Below are 27,246 nucleotides of genomic sequence, written 5' to 3' on the forward strand. Positions count from 1 at the left end.
TTTAGACTGTTGTTTTCCAGCTACCTCGTACATCCACCATTCGCTGATCCTTCCTCCTGTCATTCTCTCTCCACCTCTATCACTCAGCTCCTTCTTCCCTCCTCATTCAGTTCTCTTAAATGAAGGGTCTTAAAGACACTAGACATCGGATATTCCAAATTGTGAGAGAAAAAAACAGATTAGATTAAAGGGTGGTTAGTATTCTTGAGACTGGATTGGACTGCTAGTAATGTTGTTTTAAATCTATATAGAGGAATCCCTTATCACTAGTATATGCACTGGATGTTTGAGTGATACTGTTAACCTGATTTCTGGACTGCTTCTGAAAGATCCTGTCTCTCTCCAGCTGTCTCTATCAAATAAAGCAGAAATGAAAAGTTCAGAAGAAAAAAGAATACAGCTGAACAGCTCTTATAACCCTCCTTTTGAAAATTTTGGCAATAGGCATCAATAACAACCTCAGAATGTTGCAGTGCGAATGCTCTTTATTTGTTATCTTGTAACATTGTGGGAATGTTTTCTAAAAGAACATTCTACATCTGTTAATTAGAACACGGCACTCTTAAACACTCAATTCTGATTGGTCAATCGACAAAATTCAGGGGTGTTTATTTGTCGATAGACGACCGCCTACTCAGGAATTCCAAACAGTCATAGACTAAAGGGGCAATCCCTTAATGTACCAAGCTCAATAACAGATTGCCAGCTGATTTGAGAGGCTAAATATGGAGCATTTTCAGTACATTACTTTTAATTTTGTTTTGTTTGGAGAGGACATAAATACTTGACGTATGGCTGGAGAATGACATGTCCCCTGCAAACAAAGAAAGGAAAAATAAAGAACAACGCTGGACCGACAGGAGAGATTAACCAGACTGAAGCAGACAGACACGGAAAAAAACACCAAGAAAACACAGCATGAGCACAGCCTGCTAATAGACTGCTTAGTGTAGACAAAACTGGAGACAGATTTTTTAATGTATGACGCTGAATGCAGAAATCAGCTGCTGCGGGACTTTTATCCATCAGTACGAAATAATGGCAGTAAACCAAACTCTGTCTCCAGCTACGTCTCTCTCAGGTGTGGGATATCCCATCACTTCTCCAAATTTTACATGATTTCACTGAATAACTGTAAAGAAATAAGTTATCCTGCCTGCCGGCCTGCACACAGTGAGAGATGGTTGCTAGGCAACGTAAGTGTTGACTTTCAGAGCCGCTGCACAGTGAGAGCGGTGACAGACGAGAGTAGGCTCATTTTAAATCAATAAATATGTTTTAATCACTATTTTGTGTCACATTATTGAATGCTTTAGTTGTAAGCCGTGTCCTAAGCGGGACAGGATGACTAGAAGCTTCTATGTCATCCTGTCGGGGTTTATTTCTCCATAGAAACCTGCTCACTATACATTATCCCTTACATAAACAATGCCCCCAAAACATCCTCAGAATGTTGCAGTTTTTGTCTTAGTAAACATTTAACCTTAAAGGGACATTATTTTACATCAGAAACTTCTTTAAAACGTTCTCTGAACATTAGATTAAAACATTTTCTTTCAAACATTACTAGAACTTGTAACTAACATTAGCCTATGTTGTGGAAACATTCCCTGCTAGCTGGGATGGTTCCACAGGAGAGGTGGTTGATAGGTGAAGGCTCTGGCTCTCATCCTGGTTTTAGAGGCTTTAGGAACCACTTGTAAGCCTGCATTCTGGGATCACAGTATTCTATTGGGGTATTAGGGTATTATGAGCTCTTCAAGATAAGATGGTGCCTGACCATTTAGCTTTTTGTAGGTAAGAAGAAGGATCTTAAATTCTATTCTGGATTTTACAGGCATAGCTGCTATCAGAGAAATATGATCTCTATTTTTCATTCACGTGCCGCCGCATTCTGGATCAGCTGGAGAGTATTTAGCAACAAACTGGGGCAACCTGATAGTAAGGAATTGCAATAGTCCAGCCTGGAAGTACCAAATGCATGGACTAGTTTTTCTGCATCATTTTGAATTTAGTAACAAAAAATGCAGGTCATCCAGGTCTTATTTCCTTAAGACACACTTGGAGTTTAGTCAGCTGATTGGCTTCATCACTCATCTGCTAACTGACCCAGAGTTAAACAGGCTGAATCCTCTGCAATTGCTTATTTTCATTACCTTTACTGCTGAGTGTAAAGTCCCACAGAAATGAACTGTTTCTATTCACACAAACTGTTGCAAAATTACCTATTTCTTGGCTCGCATGTGTGTCTTTGTGTGTGTGTGTGTGTTTGTGCGTGTGCGTGTGTGTGTGTGTGTGTTTGTGCGTGTGCGTGTGTGTGTGTGCGTCTGCGTGTGTGTGTGTGTGTGTGTGTGAGAGAGAGAGAGAGAGAGAGAGAGAGAGAGAGAGACTGGCATGAGGGCACGTTCTGTATTCAATCTCCAATGCTAACAGGAATGTTTCTGACCATTACACACCACAGCTAACTTAACAGAGCTGCTGTGGTGCTGTTGTGGTTACAGATACAGGATTAATTTCCAGTAACATCCTAAAAGATCCTACAGCAGGCTACCACTCAGCTCTGAGTGTTGATGCAGCCCAAATACTACAGATATACTTTGATGGGAACTTGTCTCTCCTGATTGAAATACTGTCATTTTTGAGGGACTGTTTTAGGAAACCTTTAATGATAAAAAAAAACATTTTATACAATTTTAAGTTGTGTTTTATTGCCTGTTCATCCATAGATTTTCAACACGAAAGACATTTTTGTATATGACAGAGAAGAGTGGAAGTGTTCAGGGATATAAGAACAATGGGTAACAGTTTCCATCAAGTACATCAATTTAACTGGGTTTCAATACATTCTAAATAATTCCCCTTAAAATAACATTGAAAACTGGTACAAATTATAGAAAACATGAATTATATTTATTTATTAATAATTAATTTCAAAATATTCTGGTGCATCCCCAGAGTAAGCTCAGTGTACAGCAAAAGGCGAACTTGCAACAATGTTCTTTGTCTACAGTAGCAGTCAAAGTTTGGACACACCTTCTCATCCAATGCTTTTTCTTTTTTTTTCATTATTTTATACATTGTAGATTAATGGTGAAGACATATGAATTCATATTGGAAACAAAAAGTGTAAACAAAGCAAAATATTACAATTCACATTCTTCAAAAAGGTCGACCATGTATGAGTAACTGACTAAGAGGTCAGCCCGGGTGCTTATGTATCAGACAATAATGGTGTTGAATATGATAACTATCAAGGAAGCATTCTCAGCCCAGTTTTGCTTACACGATATATGCTCCCACACTTAATATTATGAACCATCACCAAATCAGTTGCTATTTTTATGTTGGTGATACACAATTGTACATCTCTGTCTTGTCAAACGACCCAATGCTTTCATTGCCTAGCTCACTGACATTACTGTATGGCTGGGAAAAAACTTTTTAAAGTTACATGAGGAAAAAATGATTCTTTTAAGGGGACCAAAAGCAGCAAGAGAAAAACTGTAGTTAGTGCTTAGTGGCTTTAACATACAGATCAAAACTAACATAAACTTAGAATTTTAGATTCTAATATTATTTTAATTCTTTCTATTTTAACAAGGACATTAAAACATCCTTTTTTCATCTTAGGAGTATTGCCAAAGTCAGCTTTTTTCTTTTCCTCAGAAAGATGCTGAAATACTTTTACTACAAGCCACTTAGACTACTGTAATTCTCTTTTTACTCGATTACCTCTACTTGATTACCTCAGTTAGAATCCAAAGTCTGGTTTCCCATTGGATTGGACCGACTGGACTCAGGGGAGCCCCTGTGGCACGGCCATGATGTCACCAAGGATACAAGAAACAACGTGCCCTACTCCACCTTGCCCTACCACTGCAACGTCAAGTTGCTACAGGAGGTGTCAGGTACCGAATCAAATGTCTGTACCTTGGTTACATTCCTCCAATTCGCTGGACGAGTAACATACTGTTCACTGAACATGTCAGTGTGCAACCAGCAGTCTCACCTTGTCCAAAGAAGAAAGGTACAGATTACATGTTTTCTTCATGAAAGAGAAGGATAACTTCTACACTCCACTTCCTTTTGTTAATTTAAACACAAGATACTTGTGCTCAAAAAGAGGATTCATTCTCAGTGAAGAACCTTGGAGCTCTAATCTGCCTCTATACCTGCCAAAGAGCAGTGATTCCTAACACGTCTCTGGGGGTCATCAGGTGGAAACCTCCCTTCAACAGTGTTTCGCCTACTTAGTCCCACTACACCTCCAGGAGGTTATAGGCAGTGAACTCCGGCGTCCCAGAGTCACCCCCCCTAGTGCCAGTTCACACTGCTCCTACACAATCCAAACAGCACTGCCACGTTCAACTGACCCAGAGATGCTCCAGGTAGTGGCCAGTACCGATGCTACCATTTAACTATTGCTAATGCTAATGCTAACCGCTAGGAAGAACAGAAGAAGACAATACAGTTCCGATGCTACCATTTAGCTAATGTTACGTGCTAACCGCTACCTGCTAAGAGGAACAGAAGAAGACAATAAAGCTAGATTCACCTATACTGTTAATGTTAATTGCTAGCTACCAATACTAACTGCTAAGATACTATCATACTCTCACCGCTTTAGCTATTGTTAGCTGCTGCAATGCTACCACAGGCCTAGATGCCACATGTAACTGCCGATTGCCACACTACCATCATCTACCCCTGCCTCTCACCAACTGCACCAAGAAAAAGCGGGGTGGGAATACAAACCCTGGTTCGGGTAGGGGATAGAAAATAAAGAGGTAGAGTCAAAAGATGGAAGTAGGGATTGGATACAGACCCTTGTTCGGGTAGGGGGTGGAAAATTTAGAGGGTGCTGGAGGTGGAGGCCTAAACCACAGACTAGATTTAACAGCTTCTTCTAACATTTCCTTCAAGAAGCAGCAAACCCTACCATTTCCTTCAAAAAGCAAACAGAGCAGGAAAACAAACCCTAACATTTCCTTCAAGAAGCAAACAAAACAGGAAAACAACCAAAAAGATCAAAAAACAAGCCAACTCTGTATCTTACCACGCAAACTCACCTGAACAGGCCGCATGGTCCCAAAGAGAGACTCTAGCTGGCCACACCCCCACCTTATCTAAACTTCCTGGTTCTCTTCCTATTGGCAGAGCGAGAAGATGGGGCGGGGAAAGCAGAGCAGAGGAGAGGTGTCTTGTTCAGACTGTAACCTCTTCTCTTGCCGGGTTAGGCATGCATGTCCTCTGCATACTTAGTCTTCTTCCTTTCATAAGCTGCCTCCACTGAATTTTCCCAAGGGACTGTTAACTCAATAAAATACACAGTCTTTTTACTCATGGACCATAAGACAATGTCCGGCCTCAGATTACTATAAACTATTTCCTGGGGCACAACTAGCTTTCCTCCCAAGTCGACCTGCATTTGCCAATCATCAGCCCCTACCAGGCAGCCACCTACCTGCTTTCTCCCTGACTTAGCAGCTCTATTTTTCTCCCCCTCTCGAACAAACTGCACATCTAACCTCTCCTTTCTAGAACTTCCAGTATTCACCTGCTTCCTTCTCTCCTCAATGCCTGCGGCTAAGCTTCTCAGCACCTGATTATGCCGCCATGTATACCGGCCTTGTGATAAGCTAATTCTACAACCTGACAAAATGTGCTTTAAACTTGCTGTACCTGAGCAGAGTGGGCACGATTGATCGCCCTGTACCCAGAGACTTAGGTTCTGCGGGGTTGGCAACACATCGTATGTCGCCCCTATCAGAAATTTAATACGGCCTTCCTCCATATTCCACAGGTCCCTCCAACTAAGTTTCCTCTTCTCAACACCTTCCCAATTCAACCATTGTCCCTGTTTGGCTTGACCAACTGCTTTTGCCCCCCTTAACAACTCCTCCTGCCTACGCACCTGTTCCACTACAAGCTTTCTTTTCTCCTTTAGACCTGCTTTATTCCACACTGGTTTGCCTGGGCCAAGCCCCAAGCCTCCCCGGCCAAATTGAACATTTCCTACTATTTCTGCATGCCTAAGAGCTGCCTCTGCCTCCTGCACTGCTGCCCTTGGGTTCCATTTCCTCCCCCCAGAAGGATTCGGAACCACATTGCTAACTAACATGTCCTTACTCCCAGATAATAAAAGTTCTGTCCTAACCTTAGTGCATTTAAACTCCTCTGTTAGACTGGATACTGGCAGCTGAAGCATTCCTTTCCCATACAAAGCTACATTGCTTAAGCACCTGGGAGCACCCAACCATTTTCTAATATAAGAGCTAACTAGCCTTTCCATTCTCTCTGCTACAGATAATGGGACTTCATATACTGACATTGGCCACATTAACCTAGGATACAAGCCAAACTGCAAGCACCACAACCTCAGTTTTCCTGGGAGCCCTGATTTATCTATTCTCTCCAGCCCTTCTGCAACATCCTTTCTAAATTGCACAACCTGTTCAACATCATTCAGGTCCACATTGTACCACCGTCCTAGACTCTTAACTGATTTCTCCCTAATTGTTGGGATTTCCTCACCATCTATAGCGAACTTTCTATCACTTACTTTCCCTCTGTATATTGAAATAATCCTTGACTTACTAGGCTTAATCTTCATACTAGCCCACTTGAGATTCTGATTGACTTTATCTAACAACCTCCTTGTACATGGCACTGTTGAAGTTAGCAGTGTCATATCATCCATATAAGCCCTAATTGGTGGAAGACGCATTCCATTCTGCCGTCTCTCTCCACCTACGACCCACTTGGAAGCCCTAATAATTACCTCCATAGCCATTGTGAAAGCTAGCGGGGACACTGTACATCCTGCCATAATACCAACCTCCAATCTTTGCCAGCCTGTTGTGAGCTCTGCGATACTTGCACACAGTCTGATGTCTTGGAAATATGCTTTCACCAAGTTAACAACTATCTCCGGCACTTTAAAGTAGTCAAAGGAACTCCAAATAAGGTTATGTGGCACTGACCCAAACGCATTAGCCAGATCTAAAAATACAACATTCAAGTCTCTTTTCTCCCTCTTAGCTGTCTGAATCTGATGCCAAATCATGCTAGTATGCTCTAAGCATCCAGCAAATCCTGGTATCCCTGCTTTTTGCACTGTCGTATCTATCATACCATTCCTTTCTAAGTATTTAGCCAGCCTCTGTGCTACGATACTAAAGAAAATCTTTCCCTCAACATTTAGGAGAGAAATCATCCGAAACTGGCTAAGGTCCGATGACTCCTTCTCCTTAGGGATGAAGACACCTCCTGCCCTGCGCCATGCTCTTGGAATACTTTGTTTCTCCCAAACTATTCTCAGGTATCTCCATAGTGTCCTTAAGATGCCAGGTGCACTCTTATAGACACAGTAGGGGACTCCATTAGGCCCTGGGGCCGAAGAAGCCTTTGCACGCCTAACCACCTCCACCACTTCTCTCCACCTAGGTGGGCTCACATCCATCTCCTGCTCCACTTCCCCTAATGGTGGCATGTCAGGTGGAAGACCTATGTTCCTATTCTCCTTTGAATCTGAATACGTCGACTTCAAATACTGTTCAATCTCTGATTTCGTTGCCTTAAGTTGCCCTCCTTTTTCTTGATTAAACAAGCCTTTCACAAAATTAAAGGGGTTCCTAAAAAATGCTGACCTTGCACGTTCCTTCTTCTTTCTCTTCTCCCTAAGGTGTTCTGCCTTTCTGAGTACTGCTAACCTGCTTCTCAGTTCCTCCTGCAACACCTTAATGCCCTCCCTTTCTTCTTCTGTCGCCTTCCTCCACTGCTTTCTTAACTGCCTCCTTTCCTTTACTAACTTCTCTATTTCTCTTTGCCGCCTAGACTTGCCGACCTGCACCCTCTCGCCTTTCCTTTTGACAAGCACGCCAAATCTCTCTCGACCATAGGAGTAGATCACATCTCCAATTTTATCCAATTTCTCCACTACATCTCCTCTAAGCCTGCTTAATATGACTGATAAATCTCTATCAACTGCCTCCCACTCTTTGCTATCATTAGCCCTCGGCCACCTAACTCTAGCTTTCTGCTCCATGCTTCTCTCCTTGGCTGGCCTGTTGACCTCAACACCAACTGCATCCCCTCTCCATACCTCCTCCTCTCCAGGGATAGTGTTACTGATATCCTGCGAACTGTGGGTTTCTACCTGTCGCTGGACTTCATCCGACTGATTCGACTGACTTCTCAAGAAATACTGGTCGATGCGGCCACTCTGCCCTTCCACCGCTAAACACTTCCTCCTTCCCTGATGGGTTCTAAGGCCTCGGATTGATGTTATTTTCTGCCAGCCACATGGGCAAACTTGAAGCTTCTTATCCTCTGCTGCACAACTTTTGCTCTCCTTAGTTGCCTTCCCTGTCACCTGAGTACTGCTACCTCTGGTCCTAAGAGATGGGTCCATGCCCCCATCCCTCACTGAGTCATGTATCCAAGGCATAGTCATATCCGTTATCCTGTTCGTTACCATGCAATCCACCTGTGAGTCATCTTCCACCCCTGCTCTCGCTGACTCTTGGGGTATTTTCCTTATATTGGTTGTAGCTAAGTCTGGTTGTAGCAAGGTTAAGGCTTGCCACTGCTGCCATGGGTTGCTAGCCCAAACCAGCACCTGTGGGGTCTTTTCCCTCCTGTCAGCTGTCTTTCCAAGCAGTCACATGGTCTTTCCCTTGTTGTCAGCTGCTCTATTCACAACAGTCACTAGCCAAGCTAGTTGTGAGTTAATTTAAACACAAGATACTTGTGCTCAAAAAGAGGATTCATTCTCAGTGAAGAACCTTTAATTATGTTGTCTCCCACTCTTTCCTCTGCTGCCAAAAGAGGATGAGCCTGACTTCAAACCCGCCAACGAAGCAGCACAATGGCCCCATCATTGTCTGAGCTTTAAGAAACTCTGCCGGGCCTACCAGACAGACTAAACACATGCTAATTGCAAACTGATTTCAAGTAAGAAGATATTTACTAGGCAGAGAAAGGGTAATAATAGTCTGTTGCTATAAGATTTATTATTGTGTAAGCTATACTGTATTGTGAAATTGATGGACCTTCCTCCTGTTGTTGCTGTTAGAAAATCAATCATTGTGCTTGCTGCTTGTTTCCATGTGCCATGCGAAGGTGTTGCCTCACGACGCTGGGGTGTGCTTGTGTTTGTTTCTGATACTAAAGTAATTCAGTATATTACACTCCATGGCTGATGAATGCAAGCTGCTATGCCGGAGAGTTATTGTGTCGTAGTGGCAGTTAGGATCTCCTCTGCTTCATTTGAGTGGATTTCTCTTTCTCTCTTTTACTATCTACACACATCCACATGCCTTTGCATGCATCCACACACCACTTAAATCCACAGATAGCATGGTAGCATCTTGAATTGTCGCATGACGCAGCCACTCACATGGTCACATCTTATCTTCTTATCAGTCGCAGGTCCTAGACACTCACTTGCTGTTTTATGTGGTTGCTCGTGCCTGTAGCTGTTTGTTGTAGTTGTAGTTTGACAGTGCATGTTTATTGATCAAAGTATTACTGATTGTTGATTGGTGCCACTAAATAAATAAACTCTGTTGTCCTTCTGAGGAGCAGTTGTCTGTGACTATTTTACATGATAACAACTGGTTGTAACCATCAGTGCTGATAGTTAACCCTTCACTGTCCACAAATGCTGATATTTTATGTGATCCTTTGTCAGGCTGCATCCATGGTCTGGTTATTAGTCGCTGATCCCAGTCGCTTCCCAATTTAATTTTTAGAAATATTTTGCTGATATCAATAACAACCTGTTACAACTGTGGTTGTAAGTAGTTTTATATAGCTGTGTGTTTTCCCTGTTCGCTCTGTGTGTGCTTCCTTTTAAGTGCCTAGTTGATATGCAAACGATGCTGCGCCATAACCCGAAGCGGTTTGGCGGACATGGAAGGAACATCTTTCATAAAGCGGAGGAGGACGTCACCCAGGGGGCAGAGTGGGTCAGATGGGCGGAGCCATTCTTCGCTGAGTCAACGCGCACACACCGATCGAACCGGCGTTTTCCTTTGTCTCAGTTATCCAGTGTATTGGGCAAATTTGAGTGAGCCACGACTTTGTGTTCAACCAGTTTTCTCCTGTTTTTGTTAGAAAGGGAGGTTAGAATTTGTGTTTCATTTTGATCTTTTTATTTGCTTAGGAAAGTGGTAAACTCCCTAAAAGTATAGCATGGTTTTGTTTGTTTTTTTGGCGTAGGTCTCACTCCTAAATTAATTTACACATTAATTCAGATTTGTTTTATTCATCTCTGTGTCCCAGAAAAAAGTATCTATTGTTATAAAATAAAATATTAATTATACCGTGAAGACGCGCTTGGTGTGACTGTGTGAGACCAGTGAAGGATGGCACCTTCATGTTATGTTCAGGTACCCCTAGGCTGGGCATAACAAACCTCTTATAATTGCTAGTAACCAAACCTGCCATAGTTCCCAACAGTCATTTTTGAAAAATCACTGCCTCTGGATATTAGAATGGGACGCTGTCTTGGAAATGAAATTATCAAGCTCTTTAATCAGTCTTTTCATTTGGAGTAAAGGTATAGCCCTAGTTTTTAAGTTTCAGTCATTTGGTTTTACATATTTTTTTATCCCTTGTGTTATTCTGATTTTTATTTTTATTTGTTTTGACATTTTATCAATTTATTGTTGCAATTGCCTTGTAAAATGTTATTTATTTTTGTTTTTATTTTTTGACTGTATTGTTTCAATTTTTCTATGTAAAACACTTTGGCCTGCACATTTGTATGAAAGGTGCAATATAAATAGAGTTGAGCTAAATTGAAATTAATACTATGAGTACAGTATACAGTAAGCAGCCCTATTCCACTAATGTAGGCAATGGCAATAACTGCTCAGCTCAGTAAAGAGTAATTAGAGTCCATTCAGTCTTTGAGATGTGAAGGTCAGTCACTCTGGAAAATTTCAAAAAATTTGAATGTATCTTCAAATACAGTTGCAAAAACCATCATATGCTCTGATGAAACTGGTTCTTGTGAGGACCGGCTCAGGAATGGACCACCAAGAGATACTTCCACTACTTCATTACAGTTACCAGCCTCAGAAATTGCCAATTAGGGTCACCCATATAATCACTTCACAGAGTTCAGCAGCAGACATATCTCAACATCAACTGTTTGGAGGAGAATATGGGAATCAGGCCTTCATACTGGAATTGTTCAAAGAAACAACAACTGAAGGAGATCAACAACAAGAAGAGAATTGCTGGGGCCAGGTAACACAGGGAATGGACATTAGAGAGTGTAAATATGTATGTTGGTCTAATGTAAGGGCTATTTAACAAAGAAGGAGAGTCATGGAGCGTTGCATCATATTCAGTTCAATTTAGTTCATTTATATAGTGCCAAATCACAACCAAAGTTGTCTCAGAACACTTTCCATATAGAGCTGGTACAGACCATACTCTTTATCTACAGAAATGACCCCCATTCCGCCCCTGACCTCTCCATAACAGCAGATCAGGTGAGGAAGGAGCTCAGGAGGATGAAGGCGAGGAAGGCTACTGGCCCTGATGACATCAGCTCCAGAACGCTAAGGGACTGTGTAGATCAGCTCTGCAGGGTTGTTCTGCATAGCACAAGTGGCAGCTCCGACCACTTTTCTTTGTTTCAGTGTTTTCTTGTGTTTTTCTCGTATTTTTTCCGTCACTAGTCTCGGTTAATCGTGCGTATCTACAGATGAACAACTGGTAAGATTAGTGATTGGCTTTTTACTCTTTTCTGGACTTTTAAAAACATCAAGTGATCGATTCAGTGACAGCTCCATTGTTTACATTCGGGAACAGGTGTTAGGACTGCAACACGAGCTCCAGCACGCTGTCGCTTCACAGCTGCAGACATCACACCCCCAGGCCCTCATCTTTGGACATTTCAATCATGCTTCCCTGTTATCAACTCTCCCCACCTTCACCCAATATGCTAAATGCAACACCAGAGACAATGAAACACTGGACTTACTGGACGCCAACACCAAGGATGCTTACAGCTCTTCACCCCTCCCCCCACTGGGCCGATCTGATCACAACCTGGTTCATCTGTCCAGCCACCTATATGCCCTTGGTAAACAAACAACTGCCAACCAGTAGGCATGTGAGAAGATGGTCAGAGGAGTCCAGCATGGCACTGAGGGGCTGCTTTGACATGATGGATATTTGGGTCATATTCCTATACTTTGGTAAGTTTGATTACACACATATATTCTGCTAATAGTTAGATTACATGCATATGCTTATATTAATGATAGTTGGATCCTGATATGTTGATCTTATTCATATTTTCTGCTCATGGATTGTGTGACTGAATAATCAACTGAAATTCTACTTCTCCTGGTTAAGTTTTTCATTTATTATTCATAGAAGTGATTCAGACGAGGAGTGATTTTTTTTGTGCAAAATATATCTAAGGCCAGTGTGACCTAGAACAGGAGGTTTTGAGATAAAGGCCTGGCATGGGAGACATTTTGGGGCCCTCGACTTAAGATAGAATAGTTTGGCATCAGGGATAAGGGTGTCTCTAGATTTGTCCTTGCAAACAGGTTGCTGGGCTGGTGACGTTGGATTCTCGAAGATAACCAAGCAGAGGAGAGAGAGCGCCCGACGGCAACGAGGAGGAGCCAACGACTTCAGCATTTCCTCATGTTCTGTCTATAAAATACTGGGAGAGGTAGTGTGTCAGACTTCGTGAACTGACCCAACACTGTTGTGGATCAGGGAAAGGTTAAGTCGAGACCCAGAGCTCTGTAACCTTGCACATTCTATTGATGTTAGAATAAAACTGATTTTTTGGGACTCAACATCTTCTCCTATTGCTTCATTAAAAGAACCCAGAGGACCAGAGATTTTAGAGACTGTCCTCGACAGACACCACTGATTGGGAAGTTTGTGTAGTCCTCACGGGAGGACATTGACAGTCTGGCAACCTGCATCACGGACTACACCAATTTCTGTGTGGTCAACACTGTGCCTACCAGGAGGGTGCAGTGTTTCCCAAACAACAAACCCTGGGTGTCCCCTGAACTGAAAACCCAGTGAATGAGAGGAAGAGGGTTATTAGATCTAAGCGGGTGCAGAGGGAGCTGGAGAAGGAGATTAGGAGAGGCAAGGACACCTACAGGAGGGTCCACATTCTGACTGTTTTTTCACTGGTGTGGGATTTATGGTTACTTCAGCCTGCTATCACATGCACAAAATACCTTTTGCAATATTACCTTTTCATTCTCTTTAAGTACTCGACCTATGCATATATACTTTTATTCTACTATGACACATATGTAATTGTGCAATAGAGTAAACACTGGACTAAATTTATCTGTACCCACCATGTGCAGTTGTAATTCTCCTCAAATTTCTGCCAGTATATTTATTTTACTTTGAGGATTACTTGTTTTTACAATTTGTGCAGAATTAAATTTAACCTTTCCCATTACTGTGTTTGGGGGAGAAACAGCAGCACACTCTGACAGTATCTGCTCCAGTGGCAGGATCAGAAAGTAAAGAATCTAAAATATATATTTCCTGTAAACCAACCACTGCTCTCCCACCCTCGTCCCTCACCCTCTGCCTCTCTGAGATAAAATCTTGGTTCACCTCTAACTTCCTCAAACTTAACAGTAACAAAACAGAACTTCTTCTGGTTGGTACTAAAGCATCACTATCCAAAACTGACAGTTTCTGCCTCAATTTTGACAGCTCCACAGTGTCCCCCTCCCCTCAGGTTAAGAGTCTGGGTGTCATCCTCGATAGCTCACTATCCTTCCACTCTCACATTAACAACATTACCCGGTCTGCCTATTTCCATTTACGCAACATCAACCGTCTCCGTCCCTCTCTCACCCCTCACACCACTGCTATCCTGGTCCACAGCCTCGTCACTTCCCGTCTTGATTATTGTAATTCACTCCTTTTCGGTGTCCCTCACAAGTCCCTCCATAAACTTCAACTGGTTCAAAACTCTGCAACCCGCATCATCACCAAGACCCCCTCCTCTCACCATATTACCCCCGTCCTTCAGCAGCTTCATTGGCTCCCGGTTAAATACAGAATCACTTTCAAAATCCTACTGTATGCATTTAAGGCTATCCACAACCTCGCCCCCCCATATCTCTCTGACCTCCTCTCCATAGCCACCCCCTCTCGTTCCCTCAGATCATCCTCCTCTTTCCACCTCTCTGTGCCCTCCGCCCGTCTCAGCACCATGGGGAGGAGAGCTTTCAGTCGCTCTGCTCCCCAACTCTGGAATTCACTCCCGCCCGACATCAGAAACATTGATTCTCTCCCCACTTTCAAATCCAAACTGAAAACTCATCTGTTCCGGACTGCCTTCTCTCTATAACTCCACTTCTCCTTGTTGCTTGTTTTTACTTGTTGGGTTTTATTTATTGTGCTTGTATTCATCCTGTGTATTTGTGTTTTTATTGTGCTTGTATTTATCCTGTGTTATTTGTGTTTTACCCGCTCAGTAAAGTGTCCTTGAGTGTTCTGAAAGGCGCTTCCAAATAAAATGTATTATTATTATTATTATTATATATATTGCCTTGTTACACATTTTGTTTACCATGCGTGTGTTCTTTCACAGTTTGGATGTCTTCAGTACCAATCTACACTGTAGAAAATAAAAAAAAGAAATACCATTGAGTGAGAAAGCATTGCTATTGAATGTAGTAACATTCAATAGTCCAAACTATTAAATGGTACTATATTAAAGCATGCAGTTGAAAATATATTGAAAATAAAGTTTCCAATAACAAATTATTAATATATTCATATTTACTTGGATTTAAGGTAACCCTTTTTTTCTACACTTTGTACCTTTCTTCAGGAAACTGCTAAGGAACTTGTTAATATTCATTATGAATTTAATAAATGCATGTTCATTGGTCATTAAACACCTGTAATCTCCAGTCTCACAGCAGCAATAGAGAGACGATGATATTGAAAAACGGCTAACAACAACCGACCCAGTCGAGTGACTCCAGCTCACTCACCTGGCATTGGATAAGCAGTCAGGGAGAGTCACATCACACACATTACATCCTCACCCATCTAATGAGCGCGCTGGAGTTTGGTTCAGTGCTTCCCCCCCCTGAGGAATACATGTCAGAGTTTGTGTGCATGCTAGTGATGCGTGCACCAGCATAAGACTAAGTGTATATTCATCTGTATGTGTGAGCATATGCTTATGTGTGTAAGTGCATAATGTTTATGGAGTGTGACTGTGTAGGTTGAATGTGCATGTGTGTGCATGCAGACTTACTCCATGCTGAAGCCTGCTGTGAGTTCTGCACACTAATTCTTGCCATCAAAGTCAGCATATATCCACCCAGGGCTGGCAACAACACCAGCTGGGCTCAAGAGAACAGACCCTCCACCCAAGAGAAGCAAACTCATGTGTGCAGTGTCTTCACTGTTCATTTGACCCCCATGACATCGCCTCCAGAGATTTTCAGTCTATTGTTCAAGTAGATACAATCCCCAAACTTCTACTTTACAGTTGCTACAAGATAGACACAGCTAGCTAGCCATTTGGAGCTGTATTGCCAATCATCTTCAATGGAAAGTAGCTTAAGCATGCTCAGAAAATTACTAGATGACTAGTTAATTTGATGCAGATGTACAAAAGTCAAATTACTTTATACCGGAATTCGACTACATGAATCTAGTCCAGTTTTGGGACAATTGTGTTGTTGTCGATGAATTACCATTGTTGTGGCCATTGAAGGACAACTGGGTGTCTATACCGGTGGAGTGTGACATGCTAAACAACCTGTTGTGCAGTGTCTGGGATGCCCCACGACACCCCAACAAAAAGTCTAGCATGTCAGATTTTTTTTTGTCTTTGAGTGTGAAATCTCCCACATATGTTCCTGAGCATTTACCAATCAGGTACTCCCCCCAGAGCACAATCAGGTAACCATGGCGAGGAGGAGGAGGGATGCTGAGGTTGCTGCTGTCAGGTGGGACAACATTTGACATTTCCTTGAGGGAGAACCGTGACCAATGTTGGCAAGAAATAGCGGAAGCACTTGATCGTGACCAATGTTGGCAAGAAATAGCGGAAGCACTTGATCAGCAAGGTGAGTGGCTAATTGCAGAAATATCTTTATCATTACTAATTCCCGATCAAACGTTAAAGTAAAGCAAACACATCTAAGCCAATTTTTTTTTGTTTTGTTTCAATGACAACTGAACTTGTGCGTGATTGTGAAATACGAAGTGTTGTGATTGATTAGGGTCATACGTGTAGTCGTGCCAGTCACCTGACCAAGACACGGCAAGAGTTTAGGGTGCTGTGACCATCGTGAAAGGCAAAAATATTGTTTGGTCCAATTTTGCCACTTACTTTTTCCAACAAGCTCTATAGCTATAATTATTTTTAATCTGATATCATCTCATCAATGTGCATCTAAATCGACCTACTACTACTAACAGTAGGATAATGTAAGTGCGGAGTAAACATTAGCGGCAGCTCTGCTAGCTCGTAGTACCACCCAACATGTCTGTGAATTACTTGAAAGAAGGTTGCTGATGATATCGACAGTCAAACAGTCCGTGATAGTAAAATCATGTGTGTGTGACTGGGAGAGAGCGCGTAAACAACTCAATTCAGTCTTGTTTTGTTGCAGGGAAGTACGCTAAGATGAAGGCTGACTAGCTTTTAGCATAACATTAGCTCGCCGGTCCCGCTCAGCAGACTCAATGGGAGAATGTCTGTTATGTAGAGAAAAGTGTGAGTTTAACTACTAACGTTGCTGTGAGCTTTCTGGTCCTATGATCTGAAACTTAAAGTGAAGATGAGACGCTATGGGCTAATTAGTGTTTAACAGTTGGTTTGATCCCTTGCAACAAGGCTGCTGATAATATTGATATGGAAATAGTGATAGTGGTAAGAAGTGTGTGTGAGAGAGTAAAATTCAAGAGTGTTTTATCTGAAAGTCATTTCAGTTATTGTGACATTTTACTTTATTTACTGTGAATAAAATTTAGGGAGCAATTATACAAGTTTTTATTTAACTTTACAAGAGTTACTGCTGAGCTTGTTAACGCCATGTACTTTTTGTTGTGTTTGAACTTAAAACAAAGATAAGTCATTTCAGTTATATTTAAATGATGGAAACATTTCAGGTAGCTATTTTTTAAGTTTTTTTTTAACTTTATAAGAGATGCTTCTGACTTTATGCACTTCTGGAGCTATTTTATTTTATTTTATTTTATTTTATTTTTGGTTAAACAAACATGCTGTAGGTATTTAAACCAAGTTAAGTGTTTGTATTATTCAACATTTTAATGCCAATTTTTACAATTTCACTGTTAATGAATATTGGCTCTGAATATCGGTTATCTGCCTCCTTAACTACTAATAATGAGTAACAGTATCAGTCCTGAAAAACCCTTATCGCCGATCTCTAATTTGGAGTTCCACTCTCCTCAGACAAAACAGAAGGCTTCAGCACATGCACAGAATTGGCTACTGGAAAAAGGGGGAAAAAAGAGACTGAATTTCCCCACTCATTTCTGCATTTGTACAGGACCACAGGTGGACTAAATGCCAACTCTATCCACTGCAAGGTCAACTCATCCACATCATCCCTCAAGGTCAGTCCTTCTTGTCACACCTCTCCATTGCTACCTGTTTAATCTATCCATGACCATGTCACGCTTGATGAAGCATGCTAAAACTCTGGCACCAGTTCCTCTCCTCCAGAACAGCATCTCCTTCTTCTTATGACAACCACGTCACCAAGCCAGTAGACATGTATCTGTACAGAGATGCAGCAACTTGTGTCAATTTTGGTGGATTTAATGCGGCAGGTGATTTGCAGCCAAATGGCCACTGAATTTGCAACTCTCACTCCTTCCTTCACCTCAAGCATTTTGCTATGTTTTCCATAATGTTGGGTTGATGCAGGTGGCAATTTTTCTTATTTTACTGAGCCTCTGTGTCTTTTTAAATTATTGCTGAATTTATATTTTTCTTGAATTTATTGTTCCACAAGGCACACCACCTAATTTGAAGTGAAATAAAACGGCAGTTCAGTCACATTACAGGCTTGTAAGTTGTTGTTTGTTTTTTTAAGATTTTACCTATTTTTGGTTTCTGTCCTTATGGCTGAATGCACTTATTTTACGTGAATAATTGGATAAAAGCACCGGCTAAATAATTTTTATGTAATTTAGAATATTTTCCAGTTTTCTACTGGGTAACAAAAGGAGAGAGAAACTGAAGATGGAATGAGAAAGCATAGAGTGAGCAGAGTGTGGCGATAGCATAAAGTCACTTTCTAGCCAGGAGCATTTGTCCATGAAACTCTCAGCTTGAACAATATTGATCAGAGGATATTGATATTTAATGAGTTTTAATTTTATAAATGGTTTCTAAAGAGATCTCTGAACAATTCTGCTTCTTTATAGTACAACCCAGTTTCCAAAAAAGTTGGAACACTATGTAAAACATAAATAGAAAGAGAATGTGATGATTTGCAAAAAAAAAATGAAAGCCCATATTTAATTGAAAATAGCACAAAGACAGCATATAAAATGCTGAAATGGAGAAATGTCATTGTTTTTTAAATATTATATCCTCACGTAAAATTTGCCAGCAACACTTTCCAAAAAAAGTTGGGACAGTGGCACCAAAAGACTGCAAAAGTTATGAAATGCTAAAAGAAAACACTGTATCTCACAATTAATTAGGTTCACATGCAACAGTTAAGTAACACGAATGGGTATAAAAAGAGCATCCATGAGAGGCTGAGTCTTTCTGAAGCACATTTGTGAAGGCACCATTAATGCTGAACCATATAGGTTTGGGAGCAATACATACTGCCAAGTAGATGACGGTTTGCTTATTTCAGCAAGACAATACGAAACCACATTCTCAACGTATTACAACTGCATGTCTTAGAAGAGTTCGGGTGTTAAACTGCCTGCAGTCCTGACTTGTGAACCATGTTATGAGAAGAGGTGATGCAACCTCTGGCACACATGACCCTGTCCCAATTTTTTCAAAACATGTTGCTGGCATCAAATTCTAAATGAGGATCGACTTAAATTCTCAGTTTCAGCATTTGATAACTTTTTTGTGTTGTAAAAAAAAAAAAACAAAAAAAAAAACAACTCACTCATTGAGGCTAAATTATGGTGAGTGACACATCTTTAACTAAAGTAAGTTTCATGTTTCTGCCACACAGTGTTTCTGAAGATGTCAATTGTTCCTCTACAGACAAAAGCATATTATGTCCAACTTCTGAATCAAACCTTTAAAATCTAAATTGTCTCCAAGTCAGTAGTAATCTCAACCATCGGTTGTTTGCATCTCATTTTTACTTTTTCACTTTTCACTTTACATTGTTTTCTTCCAAGAATCCCACTGAGTGCAGCAAGGCAGGAGACCTGAGGATTTACCAAACTTAAACTTCTACTGAAACCATATAATATGTTGCAAATGAAATATGGTGTATATGTATGCATCACCTCACCTTACAGTACAGCACATCCAGCCACTATTGTCTCAGGTAACAGCTGAGTAAGGGATCCTGCAAGGTACAAAGCTATTTCCCATAGCCTCAGCTGTAATATAGAGTGCTTCCACTCAGCACTATATAAATCACTGCTGTTGCTGGACTACAGTACAGCGATGACAAGATCACATTTCAGCAAACAGCATCAGATATAGATACAGTCTGTGATGTGGCAGGAAATTTACAGCAATTGACAGCACAACTACAACCCCCAAGGTGGAGCCTTGAGTCTAGTTGCAAGTGGTTTCAAGGGTGCAAAGAGCATTATTTCATTCCAGTTGCTGTACCACACAAAGCAACATCTTGCAAGTTAACAATTATTAAAAGTACTCAGTTTTGTTGTTGCACCTGATACAGGCATGTGATTGGCAATGACACTGAGAAGGCATTTGACAATAGTGTTGATTTTGTTGAAAACTACAATGAAATGTGTTTGCCAATTACCTTGCTTTATATGATTGTCAATGACCTTGTTTAATATGACTAAGATGAGAGGAAGACAAGATTGCACTAACGTCGTTGCTATAGCAACATGCAATATTGTTAACGAGAAAAGACGGGACAAAAATGTATTTTAATAAATAAAAACTTTACCAAAATCCATCTTTATTTTTGCTGACAAAAAAGAGAAGAAAAAATATTACTTTTTTTTCCACAGTTCTGTGTCCTCTGTTGCCCACTGGCACAGTAAGGACTCAGAAAAACAGTTTTCATTGACTACAACTACACTAAAACTACACTTGTCATGTGTGATTGCTTCTCAATTGTACTTGAACAACCCCAACATCTCTGGCATACATAGGAATGGAGTAGAAATAAAACCCTCCTTGTACACAGATGATTTATTCGGATTTCGTTCCATCCTTTCTTTGCTCATCCCCACAACTCTAGAAATATCACCCTCATTATTATATGCTGTCGTTTTCAATTTTGCTTTTTTTCCTGCTGGTTTGTGTGTTTGTCATTGTTTTGGGTGTAGCATATCCGGTGCCCATCTCTTTATCAAAATGTCTCTGTTCCTTGCTGGACGTGAAAAATGTCAAAACCCAATAAAAAAGTTTTTAAAAACAATGTTGTAATTGATAGACTGTAAAGTTGTTTGTTCCTGAAGTGATAGAATTCCATTATTGTTTTTTTCTGATCATGACATTCAATTATCAATGAATAATGAACTGTTACCTTGCAATGCCAGCAACAGCAACTGACGTATCTAAAGCCCCATTCAGACTGGATTTATTCCTCTAGAGGAGATGGAGCACTACCCGCTTATGTGGGTAATTTTTCACTGCCACCACAATAATAATTCTAGGTACAATTATCTACTGTTTTTCTGCAAACTAGATAATGTAATTTAAATTCCATCCGGAGCAAAACATTTTTCAATGTCTAAGTTAATTTAATGTTCAGTGGAAGAAGACCTACTTTCTTCTTAAATGGTAATACCAACATAGAGTATATTCCTATTGGGGAACCAATATGACAACAGAACTACTGTCTACCATTGACTGCACCACAGGAGATCCATTTCTTAAACCTCTGAAGTTTGCAGACACAATGGTCACCAGTCTCATTCGGGATGGTGCTCTTTGTTGCCGTCACAGCAACCTGGAGCTGAACACAGAACGGTAGACTTGAGGAGGAGCCTCCCAACACTGCCCCCATTGCTATACTCAACAGCACCGTGCCTGCTGTCAAAGCCTGCTGGTTTCTGGGATCCACAATCCCCTAGGACCTGAAGTGGGTATCCAACATTGAATACATCATCAAAAAGGCCAAGCAGAGGATGTACCTCTGCACCAGCTCACAAAGTTAAACCTGCCTCAGGAGATGCTGAACCAGTTCCGCACTGCAATCATCTAGTCCTTTGTCTATACATCCATCACTGTCCGATTCCGATCGGACCCCAAACACGACAGGAACAGACTACAATGGACAGACAGGATTGTACACTATGCCAAAACAACCAGACATGATAACAGCTTCTAAATCATCCACTAACCTACAAATTACAATTGATTAAAAGTTTAAAATACACACTGTACATCTTATCCATCTGTAAATCCTGCATGCTGTATATACTGTACATAGACAAATGTGACTGCATATACTGTACATAATCACCCACTTCATGTAATGGATAAAATATTCCTTTGCACTATTTATATTTGTTTACAATCTACTGAACACATGATTTGGACATAAACATTGTATGTTGTTGGTCATTGTTGCTTTATTACACATATTTATATGTGCATCTATTTGTTACCTACTGGTTTGTACAGTGCATAATAGGTCTATATTTTGACTTTTGTTAAGCATTCTGTCTTTGTTTTTAGCTGTTTGTCTATTTATACCTTTCCCCTTAAACTGTTGTGTGGAAGTTCCATTCAGGGCAACTTAAATGTGTCACATTCCTTCTTTGTCTACACATACTTGGCCAATAAAACATGGCAGCATATTATTAAGGCCATTATCATTGGACAAGCCACTTTTGGACATATAATAAAATTGTTTTTCTTTGCTTGTTTTAAAAGTACACTAATTGCTGTGGTGCTCTCAGGTTCTAAGCTATGAAACATTAATGGAATGTTCAACATTATACAGTGTATTAATATAATAACAAGAGGAGCAACATTATGCCAAGCAAATCATCTTTATTATATGCTAAGGAATGAATGCATGAATTAAGGAATTGTGCACAGTCTAGGTCAAACTGTATTTGAATGAAGTGTGGACACATTGGAAACTGAAAAACTTTTACTGTTGGTAGATGAGCTTGTACATGCACAAGCAGATAATGTAGAATAGGTGAGATTTACCTTATTATTGTTCATTGTGTGAAGTTTTCTTTCTCAGTTCCTGCACACACATGTAAAACATGTTCTGCTGAGGCCCCTGCAAATCACTGTCCCTGGCCACGAAATAGTCAAGCAATTTAAATTAGAATTTAGCACCTCCCCCCTCACGTACTGCACCTGTCTTTTGGACACATACAGGGCCTGCAACCAGAGTACACAAACCCCATAAGTATACTGTTCCAATACAGTTCCACACACTTGTGACAAGGAGCACTTAAGTTTGATGTTTTGTAGTTCAAAAAGACCCAAATGCAGGACACTCAGGCAGGCAGGCTGACGAAACCAAAAGTAGCTTTTAATAAGATGAAGGTAATCCAAAAACATAGGAGAAATACAGATTGCTAAACTAAAGACAGACTGGGGTTGACACAAAGAAAAGAGGCAGGAAAGCTGACATGAATGCAAATTACCTGACAACTGAAGAAGGGAAGACGCATGGACTTCATACACAAGAGGCTAATTAATTAATGAAACACAGGTGATATCAAAAACAGGCAGGAAAACACACAAAGACAGGAAGAAAGAGAAAATATGATATGAGGAGAAACTCTTTCAACATAAAACAGGAAATAACTAAACCCAAAACCAAAAATGAAACTGTTCTGGAGCCTTGTAGTGGAACTACATTGACACAGCGCATGTTGGTTTGTTCTTTCATCTGTAACCAATACATTATATCAGAATACAGTTACTAAAACCTGACAATACCTTCCTTTTATGTGGATGTACTGTGCTACAGTACAGCCAGCAGCTGGCTGATGTATGTCTGACTGGTACTGGTGTATGGGGTTCTGCGATGTAATAGTTCCTACAAGCACTGCACACTGCAAGAAGCATTATTCATGAACAACCAAAAAGTACCCCAACTGGGGAAATTTGGATAAAGGTGGGCTTTGAACACAGGATCTCTCACATCCAAACATCCAAAGAATCATACCCCTAGCCCAACAAGCCTACTAAAAACAAGAGGAGAGCACATTCACAGTCCCCCACTACCAGAAATGATATAGTCAAGATTCCCATATTTGGGGTCAGCACAACCAGAGTGCAATGGATGAACCTTGTATTGGGTGGACCACCTTCTTGATCATTGTATCTCCCCTGCCAGGTAAGAGCCCCAAAACCGCCTAAATTAAATGTTCCACGGTTCAAAAGATGGCTGCAGTGAGTTGAGGCAGTGCATGGACACAACACATTAATTCAATTACACTTGTCACAGTCAAAGTAAACGCTCAGAGACACATCGACAGAGAAATAACTATACCAGAGAGCTTAATGGAAACAAAATTAAGTCAGGTTCAGATATATATGCCATATGTTCTCTGTTGTTTGAAAGGACAATATGTGTCCTCTGCTTTCAGCAGTCTTTTACAGTGTGCCTGTGGGACAATCTATGTGAACAATACAGAACAGTTGAGCAATTGTCAAATGAGAGCTAATATAAAAATCTGCTTTGAGACAGCTCTCAAACACAAACACACACATGTATTATGTGTGTTGACCTGTCTTCCGTTTCTCAAAGGAGTGGATGTGTGGATAAGTGTGCATATATGTGTGCATCTTGGCCGTGAACACACCTCAAGGGTACCTTTGTAAACCATATGCCCTGGAGACATATCACAACACTCCCCTGCTAACAAGCACACACCAGTCAGTACACATCTCCCGCACTGTCTTATCATCTGTTGCCACAGCCAGTGAGTCCACATGAGCTCTGTGTGTGTGCGTTCATGTGTAAACATAGTTAGACACATGTGTGTCATTTAAGTTTGTGAGCGTAGCTGACTTCTGGAGTCTCTGCTGGTTGCTTGTTTTGTTGCAAGAAACTTCAGACTCAGGTTGGACTATTTTTAAATGCCACTTCTGAAAAAAAATCTTTCTCTCTCTGACTGTACCAGCAATCTGTGTAGATGTTTGTTAAGTGTTTTAAGTACAGATCCAATGCCCAATGGGCCTTTCTATTCTTGTGTACTTCTAAAAATGTTCTTTACTGTCTGTAATGAATGGGTTATGAATTGAAATACAAGATAAGAGTTACCCTGTGCCTACCGTTGTACAGACTCTGGTGGTGTGGGGGCCTGTTCTCCGCCGCTGCCCTCCTCTGACCCCCGTCCCTGTCAGGGGAGCCACTGCTATACCTCCCCTTGCGGTGCTCCACCCCAGGACAGTGCTGATAGTGATGGTGGCGTCGTATAGACTCTGGACTACCGACAATCACCTTCCCTTTTCGAAGGTGCTCAGGGGTCCCCATCGCAGTTTGCTTAGCTTCTGGACTCACACAACCTGCCTCTGCTGTGTGAACCAGCCGGTGTCTCTGACACAGCTCTGGGCTGGACTTGGCTGAGCCCCTCCCACACCCTGGTGATGCCTGCCCTGACATCAATAACTGTTTCTGGGCTAGTAGGTCAGAGCTGCAGGGTTTGGGGTGGGAATCACATGGTAGTCTGGTAGGAGACTTGCTGTGTTTCTCTGGGCTGTGTTCCTGAAGGCCACAAGGGTCCAGGCGGCAGGACTGGGGGAAGGTGTGGTACTCTGGGGTGGAGCTGTGCCTTCTGCCTGTGGATTCACACACATCTCCTAGTCTTGACCCATATCCAGGGCTGGCATTGGAGCCAAGGGGAGGGGGTTTGAGGTGGGGGTTATCAGGGCTATCTGTACTCCCTGCGCTAGAGGTGCTGCTCCCATCGCCAACGTCCCGCAGCAAGCCAGCTGCTGGGACACTTCCACCCAGCTGAGACAAGCTGCTCTGACTGTCGATGGAGCTCCTATGGCCAGGACCTCCCTGCCCACCCACACCTCCACCTCCTCCCCCTCCAGCTACAGTTGCTGCCCTCTCCTCCTCCAGCATGAGACACACCTCCTTGAGCTCCAGATTCTCCTGGATGACCTCCACCTGCCGCTGTTCCAACTCTTTCAGCTTCTGCAGGTAGATGGCCACCTCCTTCCTCATCAGACCAGCACTGTAGCGACCCAGACGTTGCCACTCCCGCGACACCCGTTTGCCCTTCTGGCGGTCGTCGTCCAGGAAGCAGCACAGGTCCCGTAGCTCCTGGTTGTCCTCCTGCAGTTTCTGGTTCACATCCTGGTTTATAGAGGCACATATACGCATAGACAGCACAGTGAGGGATTACATGCACAGGACTGATCATTTGATGAGTGAAAAGAATGTTCCCATCATGCAGTTAGGTTTATGTGAGGGGTTTTTCTTGTAGGGTTGAAATGACAAAAAATAAATCTGTTACTTGTATGAGTTACTTTTTAAAGAAAAATGCCACACTGGTTCCAACCTCAAATGTGAGGATCTGCTGATTTTCTTTGTCTAATACGATAATAAACTTAATATCTTTAGGCTTGGTGCAGATGATGGATCAAAACAAGCAATCTGAAGATGTGACATTGGACTCTGGAAGATTGGGATGGGTCTTTAGCAACATTTTGAGAAATATGGTAAATGCTTAATACCAAAAGTCATTCAGCATATTTAATGGTATACAATATGACTGATATAAAACAGAGAAATCCTCACTCTAAACTCGTAACGGTTCTTTAAATAGTTGCTTATTAATTTTCTGATAAATCAATTAATTGACTAACAAGGTCAGATAAACTAAATAAAAGAGCTAACTGAAATTATCATCAGTTACAGCCCTGACTAGAGTTAATCAACACTGTGTTATAAAAATGGGAATATTTTTCATCAGTTTCATGTAGCTGTTCATGTCTGCCTGCTGGCTAGACTAGGGCAAACATTACTTGACCACCACCATTGCATTTTATATGTACTGAAAATACTGAATTTCAGTTTACAGCTGCTTACAGCTCTCTAATTTGTACACATCCTTGATTATTTAGTGAACAGTTTTCCCCTATACTGACAATCTGTGATTTTACACACATCGCTCAAGGTTCCTCTCTGCCTGTACATATCCAAACCAGCATGCTTATTGTGTCCTAAACACCGGCATAAAACCACAGGGAACCTGGTCCACTGGCTTCCCGGGGCCCATCTCACCTTCAAACTACGTATTTCGTTCAGGTGCTGCTGGAGTCTCCGGTTAACCTCCCGCATCAGATTGCCGTGCTCCACGATGACGCCCCTCTTCTCTGCCTCTGCCCTCCGCAGCCGCCGCACAAGCTCCTCTTTGCCCCACTTCAGCAGCTCCTCATCGTTTATTTTGGAGACGTCCGCCGCCGGACTCTCTGCGCTCTGCTGTGAGCCATCCATCCTCTCCATCCTTTATTCTCCGGTGGAGGTTGACGGAAAAAAGTACTGTGTTTGGTCAATTTCACAGAATAAGACACCAAACCAAACCCCAAACTACACCTCTGACAACTCTGACAAAACGCTCCTTAGGCTTCCCCCACCCACCCTTGTTAAGTCCGCGGTATTACATCGCTTTCATTTTGGCTGCGCGTCTCTCCCACGCCCATGCTGCAGCTCCGTTCCCCGCCCGGTGCTCTGCTGCTTTATCCCTGCTGTTAGAGCATCGGTCTGCATGCTGCTGTGTCTCTGGCTGAGCCCCCGGATGGCTTGGCGGCTTGGTTCCTCTCTAGGTGCATGCCGGCCGCCTTGAGCTCCCCCGCAGCTCAGTGCGCACTACAGCTGGCCGACCGTCGGCGAGGAGAGGAGGATGGGCAGGACTGCACGGAGAGGTTGTAGGTGCATAGCCGGAGAGCCAGGATGCTAAGGTGCGTGAGTGTGGGGAACAGACTCCGTCCTCTCTCTCTCCTGACGCTTCTTTGTCTTGTTGCGCCATCTAATGGAGCTGGAAGGTATGAAGCCTCGTCTGCACAGTTGAAGGTGATATTTCCATTTTGGATGTTTAGTT

General features: G+C 41.9%; 1 protein-coding gene and 1 pseudogene across 1 annotated transcript in view; both read right to left on the minus strand.

Moving 5' to 3' along the window:
- Window positions 1–26,651, minus strand: part of LOC121614222 (coiled-coil domain-containing protein 85A-like) — a 60,622-nt gene extending 33,971 nt beyond the window's left edge. The window contains exons 1-2 of the mRNA XM_041948036.1: window positions 26,430–26,651; window positions 24,467–25,499 (exon numbers count right to left, since the gene is read on the minus strand). Coding sequence (XP_041803970.1) covers window positions 24,467–25,499; window positions 26,430–26,651 — 1,255 coding nt within the window. The remainder of the gene's footprint in view (window positions 1–24,466; window positions 25,500–26,429) is intronic.
- Window positions 23,382–23,533, minus strand: LOC121614390 (annotated as a pseudogene).
- Window positions 26,652–27,246: the final 595 nt, after the last annotated feature.

Source organism: Chelmon rostratus, chromosome 11 (assembly GCF_017976325.1).
Source record: "Chelmon rostratus isolate fCheRos1 chromosome 11, fCheRos1.pri, whole genome shotgun sequence".
In the NCBI taxonomy this organism is placed as follows: Eukaryota; Metazoa; Chordata; class Actinopteri; order Chaetodontiformes; family Chaetodontidae; genus Chelmon; species Chelmon rostratus.